At 31.1% G+C, this 20,432-nt stretch overlaps 3 protein-coding genes and 1 pseudogene across 3 annotated transcripts; 2 read left to right on the forward strand and 2 right to left on the reverse strand.

Moving 5' to 3' along the window:
- Nucleotides 1–652: 652 nt before the first annotated feature.
- Nucleotides 653–1,606, reverse strand: LOC132064615 (large ribosomal subunit protein P1-like). Its single transcript, XM_059457655.1, has 4 exons — nucleotides 1,469–1,606; nucleotides 1,278–1,366; nucleotides 957–1,172; nucleotides 653–860 (listed from the first exon to the last, which is right to left on the reverse strand). Exons 2-4 carry the CDS (start codon nucleotides 1,344–1,346, stop codon nucleotides 807–809), a joined length of 339 nt encoding a protein of 112 aa, XP_059313638.1. The 5' UTR covers nucleotides 1,347–1,366; nucleotides 1,469–1,606; the 3' UTR covers nucleotides 653–806.
- Nucleotides 1,607–5,979: 4,373 nt separating this feature from the next.
- LOC132062754 (chemocyanin-like) lies at nucleotides 5,980–6,842 on the forward strand (annotated as a pseudogene).
- Nucleotides 6,843–14,715: 7,873 nt separating this feature from the next.
- LOC132062755 (basic blue protein-like) lies at nucleotides 14,716–15,672 on the forward strand. The gene is made up of 2 exons (XM_059455259.1): nucleotides 14,716–14,928; nucleotides 15,222–15,672. Exons 1-2 carry the CDS (start codon nucleotides 14,757–14,759, stop codon nucleotides 15,416–15,418), a joined length of 369 nt encoding a protein of 122 aa, XP_059311242.1. The 5' UTR covers nucleotides 14,716–14,756; the 3' UTR covers nucleotides 15,419–15,672.
- A 2,564-nt stretch (nucleotides 15,673–18,236) lies between these two features.
- Nucleotides 18,237–19,390, reverse strand: LOC132062756 (basic blue protein-like). The gene is made up of 2 exons (XM_059455260.1): nucleotides 19,148–19,390; nucleotides 18,237–18,586 (listed from the first exon to the last, which is right to left on the reverse strand). Exons 1-2 carry the CDS (start codon nucleotides 19,320–19,322, stop codon nucleotides 18,393–18,395), a joined length of 369 nt encoding a protein of 122 aa, XP_059311243.1. The 5' UTR covers nucleotides 19,323–19,390; the 3' UTR covers nucleotides 18,237–18,392.
- Between the last annotated feature and the right edge of the window lie 1,042 nt (nucleotides 19,391–20,432).

The following is a 20,432-nucleotide window of genomic DNA, read 5'->3' on the forward strand; positions in this document are numbered from 1 at the left end:
GCCTAATAACATGAAGGAAGATCTAAATGATGTTATAAACAGTCGCCCAAGTAGAGATTATAGCATCCAAATAACACTGACCTGACACAGATAATTAGACATTCTAAACTGCCGACATATCAGCCAAAGAACAATTCGGCAGAACATATCCCATGAGGGGCTCTATCGTCTCAAATATATATATGATGATTACAACAAATCTCATCAACGCCACTCGGATATGACTACTCTCTAAAACAACTTACTATATGTAAATACATGACAATGTTATCTCCTATTTCTACAAGTTATCCTTATGCAAGATAGATCCAAACCCAAAAAAAAGTGATCTCAAATGCATTTCATTGAAAAATGGAGCACATTTCCAACTCTCTGTCCCTTCAACCAGAAGATTAAGACAATTAAGCTGCCTCACCAACTATCTCGGAATCAAACTACGTGACAGTCTCAGTGTCTTACATTATGTCAGTCCTTGAACAAACAGATTCAATCTGACAGATTAAGAGCAAGCAAAGAATGTTTCATGGTTACTCCACTACCTTTAACTATAAAAAAGGCAGCTCAATTCTTAATATATAAACTGAAAATCTTTGTTCGTTTTTTAAGTAACCAGTTAAAGGGCAATGACAATCTAATAAAACAAACATTTAAATTAAAATGACAAAAATGGCTCAAAACTAAAACATTAGGAGTCCATAAACTCCCCCAAAATTACATGTAGTCTTACACTTTCCGAATATCTCAAACATCAAAACTAAAACTTAACCAATATTTTTTGGAAACAAAAGATACTAACAGTAAGCTTTCTAATCAAACAAACTGAATCCCATATCGTCATCACTTTCTTCCTTTGCCTCCTCCTGTACACACATTCAACAAACAACCACACCTAATTACAATCACGCAACTCATAGTTAAACAAATTACAAAAAATGGTAAAAAAAAAAATTTGTTACCTTCTTCTCCTCAGCGGCAGGGGCAGCTGCAGCAGCACCACCAGCGGCGGCGCCACCGACAGGGGCGGCGACGGCAGCGGCACCACCACCTCCGGCACCGACATTCATGATGAGATCTGAGAGGTTTCTCTTCTCAGCAAGCTTGGAAAACAATAGAGGCCAGTAAGGCTCCACAGTCACATTTGCTGCTTTAACAAGTGTTGAAATCTTCTCTGCCTATTAACAATAAAAACAAAACAAACCAAAATGAATACTACGTCACAAAATGATAAATACGATAAAACAAATCAGAATAAAACTTATAAGAGTAAAGAAACATACGGTGATGGGAATGTCCTCATCGTGGAGGATCAAACAAGCGTAGGTACATGCGACTTCTCCGAGAGACATTTTCTACTAAATCGAATTACCTGGAAAAAAAATACAAAATTATAGATGTGTGTGAGGGAAATGTGTAATAAATATATAAATGAACTTGTGCTGTAGTAGTGGAATTTGGTTAGGGTTTTTACCTTAAAGTAAGAAGATGAAGGGCTGCTCTTTGTGCTGCTGCTACTGAATGCTAGGGTTTTGAGATTTGAGATGCTGAGAGGGTTATAAAGTGAAGAAACCACAGGGTTAACAGGGTTTTTGGGGGCCTAGTATTGTAAGGTGAAGCCCAACAAACATCGGACCTATTCCCCTGGGGTCATTTGGACTTGTGGCCTAATTTGTGCAGGTCTTTAATTTCCTTTTGTCCTTCAAAAAAGAACATATGTATAGAAAGGCATAAGTTACGCATCATAATATCTCGAGTTATGACAGCGGCATTAAATAACTTGTGCGCCTAAAGCGTAAGTTCAATTTTGAAGGACAAAATTAAAGACCAGCCCATTTGAAGGATAAAAATTAAAGACCAGTCCATTTGAAGGACAAACCGTGCAATTTGATTCTCCTGTCAGCTATAAGCTTACTTGATAGTAGTATTTTCTAAAGAGAGATTGTATTATTCACATAAAATGTTTTAATACATGTAAAAAGAAATTAAAAAAAAAAGTTTTTGAATAGAAAAGTTTGTGCAAAAGAATTTTTTTGATATCCAAAGGAGTGCCCTATTGTTCAATGAATTTTAGAACGGATCATGTAATATTAGGATGCAAATTTCATTAAAGAAAATATAGATAAATTGATTTGTTTGTATTTGTTATGTTTAGATTAGATGCGCATATTATTCAATAGAGTACTAGTGAAAAATAACAAATATTTGTTAAATTAATTAAAATATGTATTAATTTGTTGGAATATCGTCGTGAAAAAAAAAAAAAAAAAAAAACATACTTGTATGGTTGGCGGTAGCTTCAATGAATTGGGACATAGATGTGAAAACTCTACCCTTCTTTGCTACTCACAATTTAAGGAGCAAATTCGAAGTCGATTCTCAAGACCCAAAAGCTCGGAAGTGACTGCCCCTTTGTTCCAAGTGTTAGCCTTTTTTTTTTTTTTTTAAGAAATTCTATAAGTGGAAGAATATATTCTTATATAGATTGTGAGACCTTACTATGTTTTGTTCTTTAACTAGATAATAATGTCATCTTTTTAAAAGGGGATTTTTGTATGATTATTTAGGGAGAGTAAGAAAAAGTTTGCACTTGTACTCATTTACCAAATTCGTCCATTAAAAAATTGCACAACACAAGTTTTTATGTTGTATACGCAAAGGTATAGAATTCATATAGTTGTATATCAACATGTATGCAATAGAAGAATAGTTGAATTGCATTGTTGTATATTATTAAGGTAAATTTAGAAGTTTTGGGTCGCATTGTTGTATATTATTAAGGTAAATTTAGAAGTTTTGGGTGTCACACTGCAATCATCAACATGTAATATTTTGCATAAGTAGTATCAATAAGCTATAAAGTATTACATTTATTATCAATTTTGTAAACACGGAAGACCCTTGGCTCATTGGTCTATTTTAGTCTTAATATGAGTAAGATGAGGTCGAGGGTTCTATTTGAAACAAATTTTTAACACTAAACTCTCACTTAAATATTTATCCAATAAAATGTCATAGTTGGTGTTCGAGCCTTCGCCTACTATAGGCACTACTCCACTATCTAACGAGCACGCCAAGAAGCAATGTTTGTCAAATTGATGTGCTTTCTGACTACAGTAGTAAGCCTCCCTCGATGCTCCACGCTGAAATAGTTTTAAAAAGTGCACGAGAATGGATTCGAATTCGGATCCAGAGGAACAAAAACCTGACCGTAAATGTGGTGTTTGGCTGAAAAAAAAAATTAAAAATCCATCAGCCTTTGAAAACAAACATTACTGTAAATGTTTGAGTCATTTGTTAGGACTTCCATTAAGAAAACTATATCGATGCAAAAGTTCTTCAATCAAGCAGTGGCGAATGGAGAACTTGAATCAACATTTGTCCATCTATTTACATGCATCACTCTTGAAACAGAGTAAAATGAAATGATAATCACTCCACAAACAAAGGGTATATATGGACTATATAATAAATAAAAAATTATACTAATTCTCGATTACAATTGTTTGAATAAAATGAAACTGTCAGTTTTTGATAAGTATGGAGTTTAAGAGCGAATCATTTGCCTATGATGACAACCTTGACACCATTAGCGCAATGATCTCCGATACTACAAATGAAATAGGTTGTCCCTTTTGGAACTAATACTTGACCATCTCCTGAACTAAGCATCTCTCCTTCAGTAGCATTGCAAGAGTTGAATCCAACTTTGTTCACTATCACCACATTGTGCATTCCAATTTTATACTTAAACTCTGCATTTTCAAAAAAAAAAAAAAAAAACACACACATTCACACATTTTTCTTCATCACTATTTCGTGTAAAGTCATCTGTGCTAATAATAAAATGGATCTAATTTTAAGGTTTAATATGGTTTAAATGACTAGTAAATTATATAGTAATCAATTTGAACAAATCATGCAAGTATATAAGCAAAAAAACGTAGAACAAGGTAAGGAAAATGAAGTGAATGTACGCATTTTCTTATTATAATTACATATGATTTCCTCACCAATGACATCACCAACATCGAAAATTTTGCCATTAGGCCATCCATTCATGTTAAAGCCCCAACCATTGGCGTCACCAACAGAAAAAGTATCTGCATTTGAAATGTTGATCCGGAGCAGGACGCATAACATTATGGCTAGGAAAATTTTGATCATGTCCACTCTATACATTTTAAGGCTCTTAAGAATGGATTTTTAACTGGATATATGTTGAAGGGATTAATTAGAATGGAGGTTTTGTAAAAGCCAATGTCTAATATCACTTTTGCAATGACACTTGAATTAAAATTTGCACCATTATATAGCCATCTGATCAAGTTTAACAGATTTTTTTTTTTCCAGAAAAGTTCATTTTTTGTGTAAATGGAAGTATCTCTAGGAAAAAAACTGATATAATTTCAAAGAAGTAGAAAAGACAAAAAATGAAGGAAATATTACAGAAAGAAAAGGGAGAAAACTGATAGTGGTACCAAAGAAACAAAAGTGGCTTAATTGCTTTTCCATTTCAAACGTGAATGAAAATGTAACTAGTGACTTAGTGAGGTGATAAAGAATCTTTTTTTTGCAAATGTAACTAGTGACTTAGTGAGGTGATAAAGAATGTACAAAGATGGATGGTGAAGCCTTTTACACATTTAAAGAATTATACTTTATAGTTTCTTTTTTTATTTTTTTTTATTGTATAAGCACTTAATATTTTATTTGGATTGAGCTAAGGCAAATTTAGGTCTACATTCATGTTCAATACAATATGGGTCCAATAAAATACTATGGGTCGCCATAGTTGGATTAATTCGTTAAGTGCAATTATATGAATTTAAATGAAACCCAACTATATTGGGTTGTAATTTGCACGATGTCCTTTTTTGGGGGTGGTCTTTAATTTTTGTCCTCATTTGGGAGTATTTAATTTTTTGTCCTTTAATTTTTGTCCCCTCAAAAAAAATCGCAACGCGATTGATATAGATGGTGAAGCCTTTTACACATTTAAAGAATTATACTTTATAGTTTCTTTTTTTATTTTTTTATTGTAATATTTTATTTGTCCTAAGGCAAATTTAGGTCTACATTCATGTTCAATACAATACATTTTTTTGCGCGGATTGCCCTTCTTTTGGGGTGGCCTTTAAATTTTGCCCTTCATATTTGTGGTCTTTAAAATAAAAATAAAAAATTGAGCGTTCAAGATAGAGTTTCGTAAATTAAAATAAAAAATTGCAAGGCAAGGTTTGGGTCGCGTGTAAATTAGGCCTATTCCCGCATAACTTTGGTAATTCCTTCACAAGTTAGGCCAAAGTTAAAATTTTTTTTTAAAATTTTGACTATGCGTTTTGCAAAATTTCAACCGAGTAAAAAAAATAAAATACTATGGATCGCCATAGTTGGATTAATTCGTTAGGTCCAATTATATGAATTTAAATGAAACCCAACTATATTGGGTTGTAATTTGCACGATGTCCTTATTTGGGGGCGGTCTTTAATTTTTGTCCCTCAAATTGGTGGTATTTAATTTTTGTCCTTCACCTAACACCATGAAATTTGGGGTTTAAACCCGTCTCAGTAAAAAAAATTTAAAAAAAATTCGCAACGCAGAGTTTCGTAGCCAAATTAGGCCCATTCGGGCAAAAGTTACGCCTTAAGGCAGCGTTTTGTAAAATTTCAACTGAATAAAAAAAAAATAAAAAAAATGCTTTAATGCAAACCTTGAACAAAACTAGCGATTTTTTCTAAATTTTTTTTTGCGAAAAGGGGTTCGAACCTTAACCAAGATAGTTGACCCACCTAAATAATTTCCACTTCATAATATTTAATATTTATTTGGGCCAATATATGTTAAAATTTTATTGAGTTACCATAGAAATAAACATTAAGTTTGTTACCATATAATCTTCAAATATTATGATTTTGGGAGGTTATTAAATTATTGCAGATAATGACAATAAGCAAAGATTTTCCAAATCCAATGAATCATGAGCTCAACTGTACAACAAGGTCCCTATATAATGGTCTAAGTTCTTACTCAATTGGCAACAACAACACTAAGATCCTTCATTCTAATCTCTCTTGCATATCTAGTTAATATCCATTTCAAAATGTCTGGAGGAAACAAAGTCGCCATTGTTGCTCTAGCTATGATGTTGTGCATCTTATTCCAAACCAAAGATTTCAAATGCAGACACATTTCCTGCTGGTGGCGCTAACGGTTGGGGTTTCAACATGAATGGCTGGCCTAGTGGGAAGACTTTCAAGACTGGTGATGTCATTGGTAAAAGTTCCTAATCTTTTTTAACTCAAATAATAATGGAAAAGTGCATTTATTCACAAAAGTTTCCTTATTTATTTTTATTTCTTGACCACATAAACGGGGGAGGGGGTTGTTGGAGGACAAAGGCGATAGTAATAAAATGAAATGATCTAAAATTATATGGGGTGAGGAAAAAAAAAACTAATAGTGTGATTTTTTTGTTTGTCTTTTTTTTTTTTTTTTGTCTTTCTTCCTTAAAATACAGAGTTTAAATACACACCCGGCGTGCACAATGTGGTGAAAGTGAGCAAGGCAGGATATGACTCTTGTGATGGTAGTGGAGGACAAGTTTTTAATTCAGGAGACGACAAAGTAACACTTGCACAAGGGCCATCGTATTTCATTTGTACCATAGGACCACATTGCTCTAATGGTGTCAAGGCTGCTGTCACGGCCAATTAACATTGCTCTAATGGTGTCAAGGCTGCTGTCACGGCCAATTAATTTACACCAAATCTAGTAGTCTTATTTCATTTTGATTGTTGTATTTTGGAGAGTACCAATAATATAAAATGTTTTATTTCATGGTCCATATATATGTATTTTGCTTGTGGAGTACTTGAATGGAAAAAAAAAAACTACCATAATTATTTTGTCATTTTTTTTTCTCACAAGTCACACATTGAAACGACATAAAACAATGGGACTAGACTAATACAGCATTACACAATGGTCCAATTTATTGAAATTCATGTTTTCTCACTTATAGATGGTGAAACATACAATTAAAGAGTACAATCCAACACCTGCTAAAGAAATATACTGTGTTAGTTTAATCTGTGAAAGAAATAAAATCAATCTTATTGAATGCTCAAATGTTATTTGTAATTCTACAAGACTTCCATAATACCACATAATGGAATTTACAATACATGAATAAGTTGAGATATTTTGTCAAACTCGAAAACTCCCATAGCCCATCGGTCCATCCAAATGATAATGTTGGGATATTTGCTAAAAGACGAAGAAGAAATTGCACGGTTTGTCCTTTAAATGGGCTGGTCTTAAATTTTGTCCTTTAAAATCAAACTTATACCTAGAGGGGCATAAGTTCTTTAAGGGCACGGGCATAACTTGTGAGATATTATAATGCGAAAATATAAACTTCTTTCACGTGAAAAAAATGTTTGGCTTGAGGGACAAAAATTAAAGACCAACACAAAATAGGGACAAAAGTGCAAATGACCCAAAAGACCTGATAGTATCTGGTCCTTAACCTAACCCGATCCAGCTATCTGGAAAGTAATTGCACGGTTTTCCCTTCAAATGGACCGGTCTTTAATTTTTGTCCTTCAAATGGGTTGGCCTTTAATTTTTGCTCTTCAAAACAGAACTTAGCCTATAAGGGTATAAGTTCTTTAAGGGCGCAGACATAACTTGTGAATATTATGATGCGTAAGTTCGAATTTGAAGGAAAAAAAATTAAAGACCAGCCCCTTTGAAGGACCAAAAATTAAAGACCAGCACAAAATATGGAAAAGTGCAAATGACCCACGGAATTTCAGATGCACACGGCCCAAACCTGTTTGCTATTTCCGTTTTTGAGTTTTTCTTTTGAGTCAGAATTAAACAGTTTCTCTTGTAAGTTTTAGGCTTTTCCGAGTTACAATGTATATACAAGATTAAAATTATTATTTTTATGTATATATAGTAGATGTTGAACCCGTTTTCTTATACGTATTTACTTCTTCATATTTTCGATTGGAAAATCCTTATAAAGAGCCCGTTTGGATTGGCTTATAAGTTGGTTAAACCAGCTTATAAGCCATTTTTAACTTATTTGGGTGTTTGGCAAAATAGAAAACAGTTTAAATTAAATTAAAAGGTGCTTAAAATAAGCCAAAACCAAGAAGTTGCTCAACCCCAATTTTTTTTTTTTTTTTTTTTTTTGCTTAGAAGCCATTTTGGTTTGACTAACAACTTTACCATTTTATCTCTTATATTTTTTGTTCATTCCAATACTACCGTTATCTCTAAAAAGCCTTTGAGCACTTTTATCAAAACACGTAACTGCTTTTTTACTTTTTGAAAACTGTAAGAGTTGAACTATAATGGAAAATAAAATGCCCAAGAGAAGTTGAGTAATTTATTAGCTAAATATTTGTATCGACTTTTTTCGTTCAACTTCATAATGTTCCAAGTTACTATATATTCTATGAGATTTGTTATATGTAATGCTTAAAAGAAATTGCTTCACAAATTATATTCTAATTGAGACCATGTTATATGATGGTAGTAGAAAGTGATTACGGATGACCTTAAGCACTAATGGTTTAATTCCTTTTTTGAGGTAAAACGTTTTACAATTTTTTATAAAAAATAATATGATAATACACAATATATTTAATGTCGACATGAATAGGTGAGTCATCAAAATGCTCTATTCACACCCCAAATAGTGCTAAAGAACACTTCTTGGTACATAAATGGGGAAAAACTAAAGAAAGTGCTTGAGCAAAGAGACTTGATTAGTGATTGACAGAAAAATCATAATGGGCGTAAGCGGACTACTTTGGAAAAATATTATCTATTTTCTCTTAAAATTATAAAACAACTAGTAAAGTAGCTCACGCTTCGCGCGGTACAATCGAGACATTAGTAATTAATTTTATATATTTGACTAAATAAAGTTTATAATATTTTTTATTAGTAATAGACTTAAATGAAGTGGTTTTCCATTAACAGATTTTTTAAAATAAATAAACATTTAATCATTTGTTTACCTAAAAAGGATTTTAGACTTCAGATCTAGATAGATCAAACTTAACATTTTAACGTAATTTATTTTTAAAGCTATCTTTCCTTTTAGTCATTTGTTTATTTAAAAAGTATTTTAGACATCAAATTTAACATTTCTATCACTTCACCTTTTGTCTTCCTTCTTTGTTGATCAACAAACTAAAACATAGGAAACCGAATATCTTAAAGATAAAATTCCACTTCAATGTTCCTTTTATACATAAAGCTGCGACTTTACATAAAGATGAAAAAGAATATACAACATAGTATAGAATTGTATTTGTAACTTTTTTGAAATTATAACATTACATCAAGAACCTCAAGTATTGTCTTGCCTCTTCCGTTTTAAAACAATATCTTCATCCTCGAAAACTCAAGATGATCTCCGTATTCAATAGTAAAAATTTGATATGGGAAATTCTCATTTGCATTTATCTAGAAGGCCTTTTACTACTCTTGAAAAATGAAAAAGAATGGATAAAGTTTATGTTTATGCAATAGATTAGTAAGTGAGAATATTGGATCATTATGTTAATAAACATTAAATGTATTAAAAACTGGTAAGGATAGATAAAATTTAAGTAAACGAAAAGAAGAGAATACCGATGTTTTAACACATAAGGATCGCAAAAAGAATGTCCACTCGAAGATAACTTGTCATTGCACAATATTACATCGATCCCCGCACAAAAACTTAACTTAATATTATATTACTTGATTGGTAACACAAATTTTTTTGGCAGTGAAAATGAGCACGGGAAGTTCATAACTCTTTTTAATGTATTAAAGCTTCAACGGTCGATACTTGTAATTGCGTACCATTTTATCATGTAGAGAGATGACTTCTTTTACTATATATAGAAGATGCTCAGTTAGAAACTGAAAGGTTATGATTACCGATTGTTGTTCCGGAATGATTGGTTTAGTTAGAAATGGAGATTTCTGCAATAAAGTAAACGATGTGTTTTATTTTTTTTTAACGGCATGATGCGTTTTCTCTATTTCCCGAAACGATGCATGTCCTATTGGCTTTTACGTAACAGATTTTAATTTGTATTTAAACAAAGGGAAAAAATCAAAAAAAGGAGGAAAAAGATAAATAGGTTTCTTAGCTCTAAAGAGTGCCACGTCACCGGGCCTTTGTCCTGCTTTTATATATATATATAAGATGTATAAAACTTCAACATCAATATGAATTATTTCGCTTCAATAGTTAAAGATTGGCATTTACCCTTAAAATGCAAATGATATCTTTGTCACTTCTGCATTTTTAGAAACTATCTCAATATTTTCCCCTTTGTGATATTTAGTCACTTTTGCTTTTCTAGAAACTTTATCAACTTTTTTCCTTTTTCTTTGTAAAATGTTAGTGAGTCACTATAAAAATGAAGATTATTTAAGTTTTTTTTACTATAAAAGCTTCCTAGATTTATGTTTTTGGAAGATTGTTAATTTCTCTCAAATCCAGTGAATAGGGAGTTCAATTGTACAAGAAGTTTCCTATATAATGGTCTGAATTCATACTCAATTGGCCCAACAACACTAAGAGCCTTCATTCTAATCTCTTTTGCATATCTAGTTAATATGCATTTTCAAAATGTTTGGAGGAAACAAGGTCACCATTTTTGCTCTAGCTATGATGTTGTGCATCTTACTTCAAACTAGCATCTCAAATGCAGATACATTTTCCGCTGGTGGCGCTAATGGTTGGGGTTTCAGTATGTATGATTGGCCTAATGGCAAGACTTTCAAGGTTGGCGATGTCATTGGTAAGGATTCATAAATAATATTTTGATTCAAAATAATCATGAAAAAATGCATCGATTCACATCATTTTCCTTATTTTTTTTTTTTTCTTCATATTGACAGGATTTTTTTCTTCAAATTAATGATAGAATGGTTCATTAGTACTCATTTCGAATCGTGAGATTAACATAATAAGGAAAAAAGAACAAACACGAATTTATTAACTTGATCGAGTTTACATGAGGTGATGATGAAAACTAACGTGTGTGTATCTTTAACTTATACACCCCCCCCCCCCACCCCCTGCTTGTACACAGAGTTTAAATACCTAGCTGGGATCCACAATGTTGTGCAAGTGAGCAAGGCAGGGTTTGACTCTTGTGATGGTACTGGAGGACAAGTTTTTAGTTCAGGAGACGACAAAGTAACACTTGCACAAGGAACAACGTTCTTCATTTGTAGCATCGGACAACATTGTGCTAATGGTGTCAAGACATCTATCACCGCCAAATAATTTACTTCAACTAGCTACACTTACCATAATCTTTTAGTCTTACTTCATTCTAGCTAATAGTTGTACTTTGGAACACCAATAATGTACAATGTTTTGTTTCATGGTCCATAATCCATATAGATGTGTTTGCTTGTGTACTACTTGAATGAAAAAACTTAGCATAATTATTTTGAGTAAAACTAAATTTTACTAACGAACATGTGACTGAAATTCTGAATATCCTCTAACTCTTATCTTTAAATTATTATTTATTTTGTACAAAAGATCAAGTAATATAATGTATTTCTTGAAACATAGAATGACATGTCTTCTTATCATTTATTTAATTAATTGTCTAGAAGAAGAGACAACATTTATGCTTGATCTCCAGGAACTAAAAGATTTTTTCTTGATTCCTCCTTAATTCTATTATTGGAGGGTCACGCCTCATTTTTTACCCTTCTCTTTCTTTTACAATCAATTTTTCTTTTCTAAACATAACTGAGAGCTTCTCCTATATTATTTTATCGCTGTTGTCAATCACCCTATAAATTCAGAAGTAACAATACAAAAGGGAAAAAGTGAAGACAGAAACTGGTAATGCCTGTCCCACTACAAACGAGAAACAATTAGGCTACAAAAAATGAAGGGAAAAGGTGCAAATATGCCCTCAATTTTGCGATTTAGAGCAGATATATCCCTCATTATAAAAGTGGTGTATATATACCACTGCCATTACAAAATGGTGCAAACACACCCTGCCATTACAAAATGGTGCAAATATACCCTTTTCGCTGATGAGGTTTTTTTAAAAAAAAAAATTATTTAGGTTATTTCTTCATTAAGAAAATGCCAAATGACTTTAAGAAAAAGTCTACCCATTTTTTTTAGTAGACATACTATTCTAAAGCCATATAGTATTTTTTTTTTCAATGGTTCGGGTCTGGTTCGTTAGAAAAATTGGTAGAATGATTTTTTTTTTTAAAGTCACAGAGATATTTTTTTAAACGAACCATACCAGACACACCAGAAAAAAAAATTACCATGGCTTTAAAAATATATGTCTACTAAAAAAAAAATAGGTAGACTTTTTTAAAAGTCACGTGACATATTTTTTAATTAAAAAATAACCTAAAAAGGCATATTTGCACTATTTTGTAACGGCAGGGGTATACATACATCACTTTTGTAACGAGAGGTATATCTATTCTAAATTGCAAAGTTGAGGGGTATATTTGCACTTTTGCCTAAAAATGAATCAGTTAGATCAAGCCTAATGTCCACCTTTCTATTATTTTATAAAGGCTCAAATTGTTGTCCTTGTCGAGTAACACAACAATCGTCCGGGCGTTCTATTGATATTTGGCTGGCCAATGAAATATGATTTATCACATGGTTATCTTGATTAGTATCTTGGCTTAAGTAAGACTATCAAGTCAAGCAGAAAATTCGTCGTTATAAAGTAATAAGTAAAAACATTCAGCGTATTTGGTTTTTATATCATGCCAATAGACGCAAGACATATGTTTGCACATAAATATTTTCCACTTAACCATGGTTAATATGTTACATATGATTTAGTTCAAACATGTGATACAGGTAAGTATTTACATACAAATCTGCAAGAGACGCCAGCTGCTTTGCAAACTCTCTTTCATTCCCCAACTCTTTTTCATGTCTTCTCACAGTCTCTAGTGGCAGAAGCCCTCCTTCGGGCATTTGACTAATTAATAAGCTAAATATTTGTATTATCTTTTTCTTTCAACTTCATATATAATGTTCAAAGTTACTCTATTATTCTAGTTGCTAAGAAAACATTTTATGAGACTTTTATATACGATGCTTAAAAGAAATTGCTTCACTAATCATATTCTAATTGAGATGTGGTTATATAATGGTATAGTAGAAGGTGATTACGGATAACCTTAAGCATTAATGGTTTAATTCCTTTCTTGAGGTAAAACGTTTTACATTAGGGTGTGTTTGGTATTGAGGAATTTTTTTTTAGAAATATTTTTCAATTTTCTCATAATTGTTTGGTCAATTTTTAGGAAAACAATTAAGTTACTTAAAAATGAGAAAATGACTTCCTTCATAAAAATAGGAAAAACAAGTTTCATAAGTGACATTCCTCGCCACCACCAGCATCACACCAAGCCCCCACTCCCACCAAACCCTTACCCCCATCACCACCCTCCATAGTGTCTGCTCAAATTGTATATAAATGCTTTTGGAAACATTAATTTTTGCTTACTTAATAAATAAACACAAAAAATAAATAAGATATTCATTTATTTTCCAATAAAACATTTTCCAGGGAAATGTTTTTCATGAAAAAATTTTCATACATCCTTATAAGTTTAAAACGCACGATGTTTTTAAGCAAAAGAATTGTCAGTTCACTTTAGACCTAAGTTATAGGCTTGGCACAAAAAATTCTTAACTAAGTTGTTTTACTATTCTTAAGTTCATACGACGTTAACCATTGTAAATCAAAATATGATAGGAAGATGAAAATGCTTGTGTGAAATTATATAAAGTTTTTGTATGACTACAATTTCTATGCCTGATAACAATAAAAAGATTATACAATAAGGTCACTATAAGTTAAAGGTAGACAAATTAAAAATTATTTTTACTAGACAAACCACTAGTGTGCAAGAACCGCTATATTTATTATGATGCATATTAATTATAATAGTATTACTATCTTTTCAACCAAAAATAAAAAAACTTGTTAATATGGTAGTTAACTAAACTTCCCATTATATGTTAAACTATATCGATAATATAGATATTTCATACGCTATCAATGCATAGTATTTTAATTTGATTATACACAATATATTTACTATTGACATGAAGTTGTGACATCAAAACGCTATATTTACACCCCAAATTGTGCTCAACAACACTTCTTGCGACAGAAATAGAAAAAAATTAAAGAAACTATTTGAGCAAAGAGACTGATTAGTTATTGATAGAAAGATCATGGTGAGTGTAAGCGGACTTCTTTGAAAAAACATTATCTATTTTCTCTTAAAATTGTAAAACTATGCAAACATCAATATGAATTATGTCACTTCAATAGATTTGCATTTACCATTAAAATGCAAATGATATCTTTGTCACTTCTGCAATTTTAGAAACTATCTCAATTTTTTCCCTTGGTGATATTTAGTCACTTTTGCTTTTATAGAAACTTTATCAACTTTTTTTCCTTTTCTTTGTAAAATGTTAGTGGGTCACTATAAAAATGAAGATTATTTAAGTTTTTTACTATAAAAGTTTCCTAGATTTATGATTTTGGAAGATAGTTAATTTTTTTCTCAAATCCAGTGAACATTGAGTTCAATTGTACAAGAAGTTTCCTATATAATGGTCTAAATTCTTACTCAATTGGCACAACAACACCAAGAGCCTCCATTCTAATCTCTTTTGCATATCTAGGTAATATCCATTCTCAAAATGCCCGGAGGAAACAAAGTCACCATTTTTGCTCTAGCTATGATGTTGTGCATCTTACTTCAAACTAGCATCTCAAATGCAGATACATTTCCCGCCGGTGGCACTAATGGTTGGGGTTTCAGCATGAATGACTGGCCTAATGACAAGATTTTCAAGGTTGGCGACGTCATTGGTAAGGATTCATAAATAATATTTTGATTCAAAATAATCATGAAAAAATGCATCGGTTCACATCATTTTCCTTATTTATTTTTATTTCTTGATCATATTTATAGGAGTTTTTTTTCTTCAAATTAATGATAAAATGGTTCATTAGTACTCATTTCGAATCGTGAGATCATTAACATAATAAGGAAAAAAGAACAAACATGAATTTATTAACTTGATCGAGTTTACATGAGATGATGACGAAAACTAACGTGTGTGTATCTTTAATTTATACACCCCCCTCCCCCTTATACACAGAGTTTAAATACCCAACTGGGATCCACAATGTTGTGCAAGTGAGCAAGGCAGGGTTTGACTCTTGTGATGGTACTGGAGGACAAGTTTTCAGTTCAGGAGACGACAAAATAACACTTGCACAAGGAACAACATACTTCATTTGTAGCATCGGACAACACTGTGCTAATGGTGTCAAGGCCGCTGTCACCACCAAATAATTTACTTCAACTAGCTACACTTACCATAATCTTTTAATATTACTTCATTCTAGCTAATAGTTGTACTTTGGAACACCAATAATAGACAATGTTTTATTTCATGGTCCATAATCCGTGTAGATGTGTTTGCTTGTGTACTACTTGAATGAAAAAACTAGCATAATTATTTTGAGTAAAACTAAATTTTACTAACAAACATGTGACTGAAATTCTGAATAGCCTCTAACTCTTATCTTTAAATTATTATTTATTTTGTACAAAAGATCAAGTAATATAATGTATTTCTCAAAACATAGAATGACATGTGCTCCCTCCGGCTCAAATTAAGTGTCGTTTTAGCTCATTTCACGCTCATTAAGAAAAATAATAAATACAAGATATAGTTTACTAAGTTATAACCCCTATATATTAGATGTTTCTCGAGAATTGAGTACTATTAAGAAGAAATAGTTCTTTAATATAAAAACCCGTATGGTTGGAAAAAAAAAATTTTTTTTTCTTGAATTGGTTTTTTTTTTTTTTAACTAAAAAACTTATTTTGAACCAAACCAACCCGATTTTCTTATTCAATTTTTTAAATATTTATCTAGAAAATAGACAACGTTTATGATTGATCTTATAAATAAAATACTTTTTTCTTGATTTTTTATCTATTATCATATTATTCACACCTCCTTTTTTTGACCGTCTCTGTCTTTTTATCCAATCAATCCTAGAAATTTACAATAAAGTTTCTTCACATAGCCAACTCCTATTATTTCAACAAAAGATCATTCAATTTACCATTATAAATCAGAAAAGTGAATATACAAAACGAAAAATCAAAGAGAGAAAATACATAACTTAAGTTTTTTTTCTCTGTCACGAATTAATACTTATTTGTCGTACTTATTTTAAAAATGACTTAATATTTTTAGATTATGGTCATTTTCTTTATTTGTTAATTAGCAATATTTATTTTAACCGATTTTATTAGCTTTTGTTAAATATTTTATACTATGTCAAATTTCTGAGCATTTTGTGTTATTTTCTTAATGAAAAGCACCTTAATTATATAGTTGTACCTTACTAGGACTAAAGAAATATTTGAAGTAAAAGTTATATTTTTTATCAAGCTATTTTATGAAAAAAATCTATATATTTGAAAACTACATTGAAAAACCCGAATTTTATTGGTTTGGTTTGGTGTATAAATTTTAAAATATCAATTTTTGGTGAAAAAATCCGACAACCCGGTCTTAAAATGTTGGTCATATATTAGATGTTTCTCTAGAATTGAGCAATATTAAGAAGAAATAGCTCTTTAATATAAGGGTATAATTGGAAACAATTACTATTTTTTGTCTTGAATTACTAACGCTTATTTTGGGAATTTTTTTTTTTTTGCTACAACGACATTATTTTTGGGATTTTTTTTTTTTTACTAAATCGACACTTATTTTGACACAGAGAAGTATCTTCTTATGATGTACTTAATTAATTATCTAGAAGAATAGACAACATTTATGATTGATCTCAAGGAACTAAAATACCTTTTTTTTAAAAAGAAAATACCTTTTTCTTGATTCCTCCTTAATTCTATTATTGGAGGGTCACATCTCTTGTTTTGACCCTTCTCTTTCTTTTCCAATCAATCTTAGAAAGTTACAACTTCTTTTCTTCACATAGCTCCTCCTATTATTTCATCGTGATCATCAATCACCCTATAAATCAGAAAAGTAATTATACAATACGGAAAAATCAAAGAGAGAAATTAGTAATGCTTGTCGCACTACAAACGAGGAAACCATTAGGCTACCAAAAATGAATTAGTTAACGGTCAAGCTTGTCACTTTTTATTTTATAACAGCTCAAACTGAAGATGACTGTGGATGATCACAAACTCTTAGTCAAATTGTGGCTGAATCAAATTTATCCAGCTCTCCTATGATATTTTCCAAGCTAATGAAATGGTTCTCTGAAGTTAGAACTGAGATGCTGCTCTGGACAAATACATATATACAGGTGGGGGACGTGGCATAATTACTGAAGAAAATAAAGTTGAAGATTGGAAGATATATTTGAAAACTACATGAAAAATACAATATGGGCAGCAATGGTATATCATATATGGAGAGCCCGAAGCAACAAGATCTTCAAAGGGAAAGCTATACAAAGATCAGAGATAATTACACAGATTAAGAAGAAATTGTACAGAGAATAGAGTTACGTTGCTGAATACATCAAAGAAGGCATACATGCGTAGAACTTTTCATAAATAGGTTTCTATGTATTTAGATTGGTTATTTCGATTTTGCACAGATTGTAATTAGTCTGGTTTTTTGCTGGAGGCTCATCTAGTACAACACCTTTCCTGGAAAGTGGTTGTGAGCATGTATGCTCATTAGGTGTAATTTTTGTTTGTTAATGGTACTATTCACATGGTTACAAAAAAAGAAAAAAAAAAATCCAAAAGAGAGAACATACATTTAATAATCACAAAACGTTCTTAAGTTCACCATATATCGAAGAGAATTTTTCCAATGAGATTAATATAAATTGTTGCCAGACGATTCTTTTCTCCATTGAAAGTATGAAGAGATCTTCCCAATACCAAGGCTAAATATTTATTTTTCTCGTGCTGATAAGGTGTTGTAAAATCAAAGCAAATAAGAAACAATACTAAAAGATGAAATCTTCTTCTTTTAGTATCTAAGAGAAATTTTTCCACGAGATTAATATAAATTGTTGCCAGACGATTCTTTTCTCAATTAAAAATACGAAGAGATCTTCCCAATAACAAAAGGCTAAGCATTTAATTTAACTATAACTTTAAGTATTGCAATAACCAAATTAAACATCACTATTAAAACACGAGTTCATGTTATAAGATCGAAATATGATCCAATCATTTGTTACTTGTTACATTTTTTCCTCTCAAATATAGAAACGAAGAGATAGATCAAAACGATTGGAAGAAAGCGATATTATTTGTTTAATTAGCAGTAACTGCAATCTTTTGCCCACCATCACAATGACCAGCAATACCACAAATAAAGTAGGCATCTCCCTTTTTAAGGGTTATTCTATCATTCCCAGAAGTCAATGTTTTTCCTGAAGCATTACAATTATCGTAGTTCGCCTTGTTCACAATCACCACATTGTGAACACCTTTAGGATATTTAAATACTGCCAAAAAAAAAAAGTTATTAAAGTCATGAAGTATTAAATACTACATAAACTCCCGCTAAATTTGACATAAACAATTACACTCTTTTTTGACATATGAAAGTAGATGTTTGAACATAAAAATGTAATATTTGAATAAAAAAAAATAATATTTGTAAAATGGTATTTAATTTGGAAATCGAATTTGTGTTTGGACACGCATTTAATTTGAAAAATGCAGAACTTCAATGATAAGGGTAAAAAAGAAAGTTCACTTGAAAAGATGGTAAAAATGACTTTTCAAACTTGAAACTCATCTTCAATTCTTTTTCTTCAAAAAATCAGTCCAACGTATAACCAAGCAATGTTTTGAAACTCTTTTTAAAAGAAAAGAAAAAATCATATCCAAACAGGTTCTAACTATCTCGTTTTAATAAATAAGTAATTAATTTCAAACAAATAAGATTCCGACAACAAACTCCTTTTGACAACTTAAAAAATGAAAATTTCTTCTCCTTAAATTGATAACAAAAAATTTTAAAAAATTGAAAAAAGGGCACAAAAATGGTACTAATTTCATACCAAGCACATCACCAGCTTTGAAATTCTTGCCATTAGGCCAGTTGCTAACACCCAATGTCCAACCATCACTATCTCCAACGTTGTAAGCAGTTGATGCATTTGCTATTTGACTAGTAATAAATAACACCATCAATATAACCAAAAAAATTGCCGATCCTTCTAATTTTCCTGACATTTTTCTATCGTTGAGAGGGGGGCTGGAATTTAGAAAGATGTAATTCAAGGACTTGAACTTAGCTGAATGCATTGAGTTACAACTTTCTTGCTTTTAATAATGGCACTAGCTAGGTTGCGCAATTAATGCTGATGTTCATATATCTAGATTTTATCGATAATCTTCTTTTTGGCATTCAATATACAGTAGATTAAATCTACTTGCATGGTGGAGATTTTGACTTTTGGGCTCACATATTTAAGACCCCGCATAACTGTAAAAGTGAGTTAAATCAACATAAAGATTGTCCAGATTGATATTGATTATATATTTTACACGTGATACTATTTGTCTAAATATGTCATTAATTTAGTTAGAGCCTCTAATAACCTTAATTAGCTGATTAATAAGTGAAAATGATCAAATACGCCCTTTAAAGCATAGGAAATTGAGTAGATATATCCTTCATTAATAAAACCCAATATTTTCAAAGGTGTTTTTGGGATGAGTCCCGAGGCGAGGCGTACCAAAAAGTAAAAAACGCTCCGAGGCACAAATGAAAGGCATAGATCCATAGGGGGTACACCCTAGAATTTGGAAAATAAGTCTCGAGTGCAAAAGTGTAAGCCCGGGCATAAACATGTACGCCTCAAGCGTTAAATTTAATTTTTATTGTTTTAAAAGTATAATTTCTGCTATAGATAATGATTTTTATGATTGATGTAATAATATTTATACTTTATGTTATCATGTATTTTCACCCCCCAACTTTGCTTTAAAAATAAAACTCCCTCCTCAACTATGAACAATACTCATTCTCCTCCTTTTATCCTATGCGTTGTCTATTTTACCCTTGACGTTTTTGATCCCTCATCTATGTAATATATATATATATATATATATATATATATATATATATATATATATATATATATATATATATATATATATTACCTAAATATCAATCATAAAAAGTAACATCAGATTTTGTTATAAATTCTAAAAGAATAATTCTACTTATAATGTGAACTTACATAAAACTTTATTTCTGATTGATATTTAATATATTTATGATTGAGTATATAACTTAATATCGTTCTATAATAAAAAGAATTAAATCCATAAAGTGTG

The sequence above is a fragment of the Lycium ferocissimum genome, chromosome 7 (genome assembly GCF_029784015.1).
Source record: "Lycium ferocissimum isolate CSIRO_LF1 chromosome 7, AGI_CSIRO_Lferr_CH_V1, whole genome shotgun sequence".
NCBI classification, from domain to species: Eukaryota; Viridiplantae; Streptophyta; class Magnoliopsida; order Solanales; family Solanaceae; genus Lycium; species Lycium ferocissimum.